This window comes from Amblyraja radiata, chromosome 8, assembly GCF_010909765.2.
Source record: "Amblyraja radiata isolate CabotCenter1 chromosome 8, sAmbRad1.1.pri, whole genome shotgun sequence".
Lineage (NCBI taxonomy): Eukaryota > Metazoa > Chordata > Chondrichthyes > Rajiformes > Rajidae > Amblyraja > Amblyraja radiata.
Window position 1 is genome coordinate 69,486,542 of NC_045963.1, and position 13,456 is coordinate 69,499,997.

Consider the following 13,456-nt stretch of genomic DNA (forward strand, 5'->3'; position numbering starts at 1 on the left):
TCTAAGGCACACAGAAATGGGAACAAAGTATTTTTAAATTAATGAAGTGGTGATGTAAAAGTACCTTGTTAAAGCAATAACATGACAGGCACATTATCAGACCAGGCACAGCAAACGCAAGTTACAATTTGGTTGGGAAAAAAAAAGAAATCTTGAGAAAAAGAACAGAATCTCTGGACTATTCAGTGATGCTGTTGTATGTATTGTATGTATGTTGATAGGGTAGAGAATCAGAACCTTTTCCCAGAGTAGTGAGCATAGCTTTAAGGTGAGAGGGAAAAAGTTCACAGGAGTACCGGGGAAGTTTTTTACATGCGTGGAACATGCTGCCTGGGGTGGTGGTGGAGGCAGATACGAGAGGGGCATCCACAAGACTTTTAGAAAGGAACAAGGACACGAAGGGACATGAATCACATGCAGGCAGACCAGATTAGCTTAACGAGGCATCGTGTTCAGCATGGACACTGTGAACCAAAGGGCCGCATGTTTTGCGCTGGATGTATGTACGGGGAAAACTGTCAGTTAATTCAACTTTAGGTGACAGTTATTTGTGGCTGTAAAGGCCTATATGGGAAGGTAGTGGAGAATTATTTCAATAGTTCTTTGGGATGAGACCCTCACTGGCAAGGGTCTCATACCGTTCCCTAACAGTTCATTCCCAACTGTTCCAGGGAACGGTATGACGAGCAATCTCTTGATCTATTGCATCTGTGTGTTGAAGGTATTTACAAAGTGCTGTTAAAATGGGAACAACTAGGGTTTTGTAGTGAGCAATCAGGATGACATATGATTAGGGCAATCACACAAGCATCACACGAACTTGGATGATCATGGTTTTTCCATGTTATGGCGGATGTACTCATCCAGACATGTGCAAAGGGTTTCATTCCACTCTTGACTAGTGGTTAGTGGTTGGTTGTAGGAGGTTGAGGGTGGCACGGTGGCGCAGCGGTAGAATTGCTCTCTTACAGCATCAGACGATGGGTTTGATCCCGACTACGGGTGCTGTCTATATTGAGTTTGTACGTTCTCCCTGTGACCACGTAGATTTTCTCTGGGTGCTCCAGTTTCCTCCCACACTCCAAAGACTTCCAGGTTTGTAGGTTGATTGGCTTTGGTTAAATTGTAAATTATCCCTAGTGTGTAGGATAGTGCCAGTGTACAGGGTGATCGCTTGCACCGTGGGCTCGGTGGGCCAGAGGGTCTGTTTCTCTGCTGTTTCTCTAAAGTCGAAAGTCTAAAGTAAAGGTGAGTCTGGTTCCACAGAACACCACAGGATACCACCTACATTGAGATTTTGAGACAGTTTTTATGAGCTAGCTTTGCCCAACATCTTCAAGCAGATATATATTATATTTGACTTTTATTTATTTGCTCGCTCATTTTCTGTTTATTATAACCTGATGTCAGTCTTGGGGGAAAAAAGAGAAATAACCTTTTGAATATGAATGATTAAGTAATGAGCCCTATGTACTCCATTCAGTGCTCCTGAGGTGGCTTATTTTACATCGGTGAGAACAAGCATAGACTAGGCAGCTATGTTGTTGAACACTTGTGCCAACCATTTTAACTCCCCTTTCCATACCAACCTTTCAATCCTTGGCCCCTTCCATTGCCAGATTGTGGCCACATGCAAAATGGAGGAACAGTAACTCATATGCTGCTTGGGCAGCTGACAATCCAAGTATTAAAGTTATTTAAGTAATACTCCCTTTCTCCTTTCCTGCACCCCCTCCGGCACCCACCCCGATGCACATCTATTTCTCCCAATATTCAGCTCCAGTCACCCTGTTCCTTTCCCATCCTTCGTACACTCATCTCCTATTCCCAAGTCCCTCATTTCCCATTCATCCTCCTTGCTTCCCGTCCCTCCCTCTGGCTTTACATACTCTTCTACTCTCTTTATCTGACACACTTGTGTCTCCTTTTCGTCTCTACCTTGCTTCACCATTTTGCCAACCAACTCCCCCACCCCCCTCACTTGTAACCACCTATCACTTACCAGGCTTTATCCCGCCCCCACCCCTCTTTTCCAGCTTTCTGCCCCCTACTACAATTAGTCTGAAGGGTCCCAACCCGAATCATTGCCTGTCTAAACATCGCGTTAGTACCTACCTCAACTACTTGCTCTGGCAGCTCGTTCCATACACCTTGCACCCTATGCGTGAAAAAGGTCCCCCCTCACAATCCTATGTCCTCTGGTTCTCGATTCCCCTATTCTGGTCGTCTACCCGATCTATTCCTCTCATGATCTTATACACCTCTATAAGATCACAGCACATCATCCTGCGCTCTAAGGAATAGAGTCCCAGCCTGCTCAACCTCTCCCTATAGCTCAGTCCTGGCAACATCCTCGTAAATCTTCTCTGCACTCTTTCCAGCTTGTTAACATCTTTTCTATAACATGATGCCCAAAACTCCATACAATACTCTAAATGTGGATCCACCAACGTCTTGTACAACTGTAATATGACCTCCCAACTTCTATACTTGATGCTCTGACTGATGAAGGACAATGTGCCAAAAGCCTTTTTGACCACCCCATCGACCTGTGATGTCACTTTCAATGAACAATGTAGCTGTACTCCTAGATCCCCCTGCTCAACAACACTCCCCAGTTTGCTTTTTTATCCCTTATTTATCTCTAACCATAATTCTACATTGTATTTCATATCTTTCATCCTATTCTCTGTAACTGAATGACACAGTGCATGGGCATTGAATATGTATCCTGTACCTGCCTTCTCTCCATACCCCCTGATCCCTTTAGCCACAAGGGCCACATCTAACTCGCCTCTTAAATATAGCCAATGAACTGGCCTCAACTACCTTCTGTGGCAGAGAATTCCAGAGATTCACCACTCTCTGTGTGAAAAATGTTTTCCTCATCTCGGTCCTAAAAGATTTCCCCCTTATCCTTAAACTGTGACCCCTTGTTCTGGACTTCCCCAACATCGGGAACAATCTTCCTGCATCTAGCCTGTCCAACCCCTTAAGAATTTTGTAAGTTTCTATAAGATCCCCCCTCAATCTTCCAAATTCTAGCGAGTACAAGCCGAGTCTATCCAGTCTTTCTTCATATGAAAGTCCTGACATCCCAGGAATCAGTCTGGTGAACCTTCTCTGTACTCCCTCTATGGCAAGAATGTATTAGGAGACCAAAACTGTACGCAATACTCCAGGTGTGGTCTCACCAAGACCCTGTACAACTGCCGTAGAACCTCCCTGCTCCTATACTCAAATCCTTTTGCTATGAATGCTAACATACCATTCGCTTTCTTCACTGCCTGTTGCACCTGCATGCCTACTTTTAAGTCTGAAGAAGGGTTTCGGCCCGAAACGTTGCCTATTTCCTTCGCTCCATAGATGCTGCTGCACCCGCTGAGTTTCTCCAGCTTTTTTGTGTACCTGCCTACATTTAATGACTGGTGTACCATGACACCCAGGTCTCGTTGCATCTCCCCTTTTCCTAATCGCCCACCATTTACCACCATATGAGAAAATACGGACCATCTAGTTTTGAATGCAAACAAGACCAGTTTCATTTAGTTAAATTGAAATTGTCATAATAAATGGTCTTCAGTTATATATTACATAAATCACTTCAGCTTAAATGCAAACACACTCCGTGAATTAAAATTGCAATCAGTGTAAACACTGAGTAACAAAAGAAGCAAGTCTAAAGGCTATATTTTTTTAGAAAGCTGGGCCAATGTATGGTAAAGATAGGAAAGTACGAAAGGTTATACAAGAATTTAAGTGTTATAGAAAAACAGTTGAAACCTATATTAATTTTTTTTTACTCTCATGAAAAATATTGCGCTGATTTACAAGATAAAATACAAATCAGAATTGTGTGCTCGAAAGTCTGTGAGAAGATGGAGCAAGATAGGATGACAACAAAAGTTAAGAAATTATGGGGAAAAACATTTTCTCTACCACAGCTTCTTCTGATCACGTTTATTCAAGCAGATAGCATACAATCTGATGCTTTGAATATCAAAATGAATTTATTTATAACCTGGGATAGTGTGCGGAAATAAGCAGAATTATCTCATGCCAAAAATAAACATATGGCATGTTATTAAGAATTATCACACAAGTCATATAAATTATTTTAAAGAGATAAGGCATTCGCTCCTGAACAAAGAGAGGATAGAGAGAGCAAGTGGAAAATTTTAGATATCAACAAAACAGATTGTTTGACAAGTTAAACGGATGCCTCTGTTCCTGATCGAAATAAGAATGCCGATAAAATAAACCAGCTAATCTGTTGTTATACGATAATTAAGACTCCACTCTGTAATGTAGATGATAATGTGTAGCGAATTGTATCATAAATTAAAATAAGGCCAATGTTATAATCAACAGCCAAATATTTTAACAACCTGCAAAATAATAAAAAATAACAGCAAACTGCTTTCAAAAATCTGAACTTTTGAAACTTTTGAAATTCTTCACTGACAAATTACTTAGTACATCAAAGTTCTTCAATATAATTGTTTAATGAAGGAAAAGATTTTGCTTCCGATAACACAAGAGTTTATGAAGACAAATTTCATGACATTCCATTTGAGGATGTGAATTCCAGAGAGGGTTGTAGTCTTTCTGAAGATGCCTATACATTACAATATGATATTTTTGTGGGAAAAAACAAGGAAAATCTTTCTTTGATCTTGGCTCTGGAGAACGTATGTAATTTGCTTTGAATTTGGACTATTGTTCCTCAACCTACAAAAAACCTGCAACATTAATACAGAGCATCAATGTCTTCTGTCCTGTAGGATTTTTTCCCCTCAATTCTGCATGATTTCAGACAAGATTCTGCTTCACACATTTAACACATAACGAACAATCTGCATCATTTACTGAGTGTGGTTACATTATTTGGTTCATTAACCTTGCTGGGTTTGAAGGTTAACCAGCTATCCGAGGAAAAGGCGTGAACATGCATGAAGGAACAGCTTTGATACAAAAAAAATTAAATTAGCAATTTTATGTCTTTTGATATTCATTAGCTTATTGTATATAAAAAAAAAGAAAAGTGGTGTTGCATTTTTAAGCATTTATCCAGAGAAAATGGTTATACATCTATCACCGAAGTATTTCACAAAACAAAAGAATAATTTTGACTTACCCATGTTACTGAAGGAGTAGCTTGGGGAGGGAGCGAAGACTTGGGCTGCAAAATCTTCAAATGGCATCATCTCTTTATGTTGCTGGACTATTGCTTCAACATATTGAGCTCTTTCTTCATAACTGGACGAGTGGTTAAAGAAGAATCCAAAAACACGTGGAGGTGAACAATACACAAAATCTTATGCGATGCATAAAAATGCCAGTTCCAACACCTGTAATTTTTTAATAGCCAAGAGGCAGAACAGTTGCCCAATTGCCACTGTTTTGGTCAAAGACTCTACTAACGTCAATTTTTCGCTATTTTTTTTAGATGTAACATGAAATTAAAACATTCCAATTAACTATATTATGAAAATGTTCACCATGAATTTCACGAAAACAATATTTAGTCATCAATTTAAGTCACTGCAGTGTCTCATCCGATATAATGCATTTTTGTATATTTAAATAGAAATAAATAATTCATTCAGTTGAAGGAACAAACTCCATAATAATGACAGATGGTGAAACAAAATTCACAATTTTTCAAATCACAATTTGCCACTGTATTCTTTCACGGAATTTAACATATTTAAAGCATTCACCAGAACGCATTGGGAAATTGAACAAGCAAATCGAGGCCGTTATTGTTATTCTTTTATGATATGTGATCATTGTGTAAGCAGTGTGGCCCCAGGTGCAGAATGTTCAACGAGGTCTCCGCACACAGTACGAACAGAACTTTTCCTGCAACGTGCCATAAAACTTTGGATCAATCAAAACCATTTAAAAATAATTTAACATCAACTCCTCGGAATACATCACTTTACTGCTGAACGGTTTTCAATTTCAATGTGTCATAGTTAATAATCAGCACGTGCCAGACCTGCCACAAAATATTATTTAAGATTGGGAGCTCCAAGAACAAACTAAAAACCACACAAGAAATACACACTTGTCAAAAATCTGATTGCATTATCTGCAATAAAACACCACTAAATTGCTTCCCTATGACCAGAGTAAAACTTGTAACTGCCGCAGTAATCAAAAACCAGTCACCAATAACTTAAAAGCATGACAGAGTTCAACAACCTTCCAGCTGTCCTAATAGGACCCCTGCTTGTAGCTGCTTTTCATGACACACTGTGGAGAGCTTTAATTTTCTTCTTTGTGTAAAGTTTCACACTCCACAAAAGAGGTTGAAAACACAGTTATAAATCACGGACAAAGCCCTGGCCCTTGTAAAATGTCCTGTTATCTTTAACACCTCTTTGAAAGTGAAGTTGATGTAACAATTTGGGCGTCAAAATACAGGCGCATAGAAGTGCAGCATAAGAACACCCTGAAATGAGAAAAATACAATTAACTGTTAGTTTTGGGAGCTTTAGTGTAGCTTTCTTATAGTATTAGTTAAATGACACTTTAAATACATCGGTGTTGCCTCCAAGAGTCAGGCTGTGAAGGGTGGGTTTTATTAATAAAAATCAAAGTTGTTTTTTCTTCAATAATACTGCAATCAAAAGCAACAAGAAAGATTTACAAATAAAAGAGTAAAAAATAAGTTTTTAAATTATTTAAATATCTGCGAGGTTGATCAGTATGTAGTTCATTATAGTGATGTTCTTTATCTGTAAAAGTATTCTGTGAGCTCATTATTTAGTGTTAGAATAGAAATATGGACCTTCGCTCCATATTTATTGCTGGCCTTTCAATGCAGACCCAAATTCTGATGACCATGGTTAATGAATAGGCTGCTTAATTTGCTCAGACCAGAGGCACACATTTCTACCAATTCTTCGGGGACCAACTGATGTCATTCACAAGTCATTAGAAGTCGTCTTTTTCTGAAATGCATGCGGGCTGTTGCTGGGCCTTTCCACTCCATATTGCCACAGCAAGCCACTGGCCTCGTCAACAGCAGGCTGTTGGGCTGGTGTGTCCTTCTGGCGAACAGGCGCTTTGACACTAAGCTGGCACGTGCTGGCGCAGCAGGAACAGGCTTGGGCGTGACAAATTGTTGAAAGAGCCGAGCTAAAGTTGAGGCCGTGAGCCACCTGAGCCTCAGGCCCTCTATGGGCCTGTCATCAGTTGCCAATTCATTGCTTGGCCAATAGTCTGTAGTCAGCTTCTGGGCTCAGTTTAAACAAGGCAGAAACAATATATAGCTCTTTCAGGCGATGGCTAATAACACCCTGCTGTTTAATGAAAGGCCCTGCATAACTAACACATAGGAATACAATGCAGCACACAACAGCTAACAAAACAGAGACATTCACTAAATAATGTATGCAAAGACAGTAAGACCAGGGACTCCAAATTAACGTAGACCCAAATGATCTAGTACAATAGCCAGTTCGCTCATGAAGGCAGGCAGGCAGGCAGGCAGTAATGTGGACCGTGACAACATGCATCAAGTCTGCAAGGAAAAAGCAGGAACAATGATAGCACACTGAATGTATTAGGATTTTGTCCAATTTATATTTTAACCTTTAAGATGGCCACTTACTATGTTTCTCGTTTATTCATAACACACTAGTAGAAAACAGTAGCACAAAGTATAATATTCATGTTAGCGGATCTTATGTTTATTGGTGAGGCTGTAAATTTAAAAAAAACTAAAAACAGGTGTATCTAAATAAAGATTAGTTGCATGAAACTAAAACTAGCGTTTCAGTTGTTAATAATATTGTCAGAAGTTGTGACATTTCCAAGGTGCATAAAAAAAACTACAACAAAGTGCCTTGATATTTATTAGTCTCTTTAAATTCTACAGATAATTGCATCATGGTTTGCTCTAGTTCAGCTAGCTGTTTCTCTGGTATTGATTGAGAGTATTAAACACAAATAGCTTCTTAAAACGAGGAGACAGATTATCGCAACCATTGGGAAACCAGAATTAACTAGCCGATGCTCACAGTCATATATGACAATATTTCAGGATGCTGCATTTAAATGTGAGGAATATCAATAATATTTGGTTAGCAATCTTTCTTTATGATATTTAAAATTACACATAAACAATAATTAGCAAATAATGGATGAAAAAAAAATCCTTTACAATTCAATTAATTCCTTACGTTGTAGCTCATATAACAAGAATGGAAAAAAGCACATCAAGACCTTGTTGTCATAGTAACTGATGTCACTAAGAATGAGTCACTTTGAGTGCAAGTACATTAGCAAAGACCATAAACACACAGCCATGCAAAATAAAAGGCCATCATGAGAAATGCATCAAAAGTATGACGTCAGCAAGTATTAAAGTACAATTGTGGAAGGGATTGGGAATAGAATTTTTCTCCAAACTCATTAAAAATTGAGTTCCTTCAAAAATTAGGCTAAACAATAAAATAAATAAGAAAAGGACAAAAGGTAAATAAAGCCATATGGCCCACCATTATCATAAATGCAGATAATTTCTACATGGTTGCTACTGAGATTGCTTGACTAAATATTGACCAAAGTAAGAACAGACATGATTTCCGTAGATAGGATACACCTTCGCAGCAAAATTGTTTGCTTTATGCTGAACAGTCTGCAACAATACTAACTAAATAAAACTGTGAATACATTCAACTGAAACAATGCATACTGAAATGCAGTTTTTTAATTGTGCATTTGCCAAATGTTCCACAGAAAGCAAAACCAATAATATTCTCAATTGTTGAATCTTTATTTGTCAAGTAAATCAGAATAGTAACACTAAAAGAGAGGCCAACACAGTGCTCATTTCAGTTTCGATGAGTCGGAATCATATACTGTTTATGCTACAAATCAGAAAGCACAAGGTTTAATTCCTGCTCTGTGTTAAATTGTCACAGCTGATGTTAGCCAAAGGGTAGTTATAAATCGGATAGGAAGGAAAAATGTAATCAGGACTCATATTTGCTATAAACTGGCAAAGGGCTCCTGCCTATTATCTGCATGAGATGGTTGATTTCAATCCATTAAGATATAAGATACTGATACAGAAACCGGCAAAGGCTAAATAATATCAAAGTTGCTTGTTTGAAAACCAAGTCTTCTTAGTGTGAGCAAATGAAACTGGTAAATTTCTCTGGGTCATTCTTCTACAGGGAAGCTGACGTATAATGGACCTTATCACCTGATGAATGCATAGCTCAATTATACGTTTCGTATGAAGCATATGCTTCTTATCACTTCATTAAACATAAAAGGTAATTGTTTTATTCCTGTACACATTCAATTTTACTTGCAATTTGTTAATACAAAGAAAATTTCATATTGTAGCTAATACTCCATTCAATTTGACAATGAAATACTGCAATAAAAACAGAAAATGCTGGAAATTATCTGCAAACACTTTTAATTTCCATGCATTTGCTGAAAACAGGATAATGGTAAATTTCAGGCCAAAATATATTTATCGTTATAGAAAATACAATTTGTAAATCATTTGAATGAGGTCTGCCGATAGCATCCACTATTTGGCTATCAAGGAGTGGAGAGAGAAAATTAATATTTACATTAAAAAAATCTAAACCTTTAATACCTTGTAAAGGATGGGCACTTGGGACAGGTACTTGAAGACACCCAGGTCATGTAGCAGCTGAGGCCTTCAGAACAAGAGCAGACCTCTTGGAGGTCTTGGAGAAAAATAATAAAAAATGAGCTTTTATCATTTCCCATCTTTCAACATTTTTTTTGTGTCCTTTTAGCAGTCTGAAATATGGTATTCTTTCAAGTACACAAAAATGTGCCTCAAAATGTTTCAAGCAGTTCTGAAATGTTAGACTGCAGAAATCACAGCATCTAATTAGAGTCCAGCAATCTTCTACAAATACCAATGTGCTGATGATCAATGATTTAGGAATAAAAACACGACCAGGATGCCAAGAATTTCACCCTTGATCTTCTTCAAATTGTACCGAGGGTTTGTTTAAATCAGACATATCATGTGATTAAAATTAACAAGTGGACAAAAAAAGGTTCGAGGATGTGTTGAGTGCTTCCTTGAAGTGCAACATCTCCTTTGACTCCAGTGAATCCCTGGCCTGAGAGTCTGCTCCGAGTGGAGAAGGCATATTCGGAAGTGTATTCAGTACTTCAAGTCCACATATCAGGAGCATGCAGAAGTCATGCATGGGCGGCAGAAGGAGCTCACACCTCACCCCACCAGCCCATGCTGTCAACCACCTCCTGACCCAGCTCTGGAAGAGCTTGCAATTCCCACGTTAGCCTCAAAGCTCCCCCCCAAAAAACACGGACGGAAAGTAAATCATGCTCAAGCCCGAGGAACTGCCCAAGCAAAATTCAGAGAATCACTAGCAAGCTCCTATAAATAACATGACAATAATCAGACAATCTGTTGCTTTAGGAATAAATGTTGACTTGAATCCTATCGTCAGAACTGTACCCATTTTAACAGCCAGCTGCTACTCTTCTTTCGCCTTTTAGGATAGAAGTGGCCCAGCTACGTCAAATGTTGGATCTGAGATAACTAGATGTCCTTAGGACCCAGCACTGCATCATGCATAAAATGGCCTCCATCTAAGGTAGCCTCCATCCGAGAAAAAATTTGAAACTTATAATCAAACAACAATAATTATGATTAAAGATAATTCAAAAACTAGAGCAACATACGACTGATCTCCACATTTCTCTAATTTCACATTATCTGCATGAGGAAGCTGCTGAAGGCAAGTTTGATGCAACTAAAACATGAAACCATATATTGGCTGCTCAAAAGCTTTCACTCGGAAGGATTATGGAATTTTCCATGCAATTAGCTATAATTTTCCCAACCAGTTGAATCCTGGTTTCTAACTGACGCATGGCTAATGTTCTGCAGCAATATACCTCCACAGGGACCGTTAACCTGTACTGCTTATGTGCGTCTTTGATTAGACGGTGAAACAGCAATGTGCTAAATCCCAATTTTCTTGATCAATTCATGCCAAAAGGAGATGAGAGGGTAAAATTGAACCATTTATAAAATAGTCTTCATTGTGTGCTTTTATCCGATTTGGAAGAGGTGAATCAATAATGTCTGAGATGTTACTGAATAATGAATTGTCAACTAATTTTCAAATAGGCATTGACATCCCATATATTTCAAATCCTCTGATTCAAAATGCTTCGTTATATCAAGGCAGTTTAGACTATTGAAGACTGGAATGGATTCTCTCAGTTCTGTTTTATCTTATTATTCCTTTTCCATTGGTAGCCTTAATAAAATATGATTGAATTTTGTGACTAAGTCTAATTTAAATGTTTAGTTTCATAGCATAGTTAAAAACCAAATGGCACATTGATAATTGAAACTGAACCAGTAATCTTTTAGTATCATCTGAAAGAAATTTTTAAATTACTATATCATAATCCTCAATAGGTTCCAGGTCTTATAACTTCTGCAAATTTAGAATCAGATGTAATGCCGTGGCAAGGGGAATAACAACTGCATTGAGTTTAAGAAGGAACTGCAGATGCTGGAAAATCGAAGGTACACAAAAAAGCTGGAGAAACTCAGCGGGTGCAGCAGCATCTATGGAGCGAAGGAAATAGGCAAGTTGCCTATTTCCTTCGCTCCATAGATGCTGCTGCACCCGCTGAGTTTCTCCAGCTTTATTGTGTAACAACTGCATTGATGCAGGAGAGCCCCCTGATATCAATTAGGACCATTTGCAAACAATTTATTCAGAAATTCATTTGTTCCTTTATGTACCGTGTTGGCATAAATAAATCTAGGCACAATGTAACAGGGTGAGTAGAGGACAATTTTTTTAGCTGTCCATTTGTTTCTAATAAGAATTTTTAATCATGAATACAAAGATCTGAATAGACTGATACAATGTTATAACAAGGAACTGCAGATGCTGGTTTATACCAAAGATAGACATACAAAAAAACATTGGACTAACTCAGCAGGTCAGGCAACATCCCTGGAGGACAAGGTTAGGTGATGTTCCGGATCAGAAACCTTCTTCAGATTTTGTTTACTCAATGCTATGGCAAGTTCTTTACTGCATGCGTTGAGTGGGGCTTTAAAAAAAAATCAGTGTTCTGGTGATAAAGATGATGTTTTCTTTATTTTTAATGTGTAACATTATGATTCATTGTAAAAGATAAATATACGAAAATCCATAATTAAAGTAGATGCATTTGCGTGCCAATCATTTAACCTGTAACTCACTAAATAAACAGTCCTTTGAATATCCTAACCAACATTGCTTCACAAATATAAAGACCTTCCTTTGGATAAAGTTAAAAATACACTTGGTCAATTTGTTTTTATACACTTAACCTTACTGCAACCTACAATTCTGTCAGGATACAGAAATGGCGAAGGAGGCACTATTAACTAATAGGAAACTTTGCAAGCTCTATAAAGGGTGTGTTAATGAACAAACTATTGGCACAGGTACATCCCAGGAATCAAAGCTCATTTGCCTGTGAACATTTTTTAGCTGTCAGTCAAAATGCCAGCGGAATTCAGAAATATAGAACTTTGGGAATCTGCTCAAGTAAGACAGGCTCTCAGATTCACTTGAGTGAACTTAGAATTGAAAATTCTTTGGGAGTTACTTTCTGCCTACTTCCACTTAGTTTAGAGATACAGCGTGGAAACAGGCCCTTCGACCCACCAAGTCCCGCTGACCAGCGATACCCGTGCTAATAACATCCTACACACTAGGGGCAATTTACAATTTACAGAAGCCAAATTAACCAACAAAAGTTATACGTCTTTGGAGTGTGGGGGGAACTCCGGAGCACCTGGCTAAAACCCATGCAGTCACCGCGTGAATGTACAAACTCCGCAACAGACAGCACCCGTACTCAAGATTGAACCAGAGTCTCTGGCGCTGTAAGGCAGCAACTCTACTTCAGCATCACCGTGCCGCCCCCTTCTAGGTTTTCCTGAAGTCGCAGAAGATGTAAAGTATGTCTATTCATTTTGGAGAAATAAGTCATAAAAAAATGTAAATGCTCAAGTAAAATCAACCAAAATGATTTTCTGTGGCTTGCACAAATACGATTCGTCATCTTGAATATTCAATGCTGCTTTTGGTGGCCATTTAAATATTTATATTAATTGCGTGTAGCTTGACTACATAGGCTCTATAACGTCACATATGCAATTTCAAAAGAAATTTCAGATGATACTGGGAATAAAAACATTATCCTGCATCTCCACTAGGTGGACAGCTCAGAAAAGGTGAAAAAACACTTTCTGGGAAATGGTTTGGATTTTCCATTTGTAAAAAAGCCAAAGCTGTAAGTTTTTGTCAGTATCATACCATTACATTGACTGTAATGCCTGAGAGAGACACAAAGTGCTGGAGTAACTCAGCGGGTCAGACAGCATCTCTGGAGAAAA

At 38.4% G+C, this 13,456-nt stretch overlaps 1 protein-coding gene across 4 annotated transcripts in view; it reads right to left on the reverse strand.

The window, feature by feature from the left end:
- ralgapa2 (Ral GTPase activating protein catalytic subunit alpha 2) overlaps nucleotides 1-13,456 on the reverse strand; it is a 462,100-nt gene that overhangs the window by 53,863 nt on the left and 394,781 nt on the right. For all 4 annotated transcript variants that reach the window (XM_033026192.1, XM_033026194.1, XM_033026193.1 and 1 more), the window contains one exon: nucleotides 5,138-5,259. In XM_033026192.1, coding sequence (XP_032882083.1) covers nucleotides 5,138-5,259 — 122 coding nt within the window. The remainder of the gene's footprint in view (nucleotides 1-5,137; nucleotides 5,260-13,456) is intronic.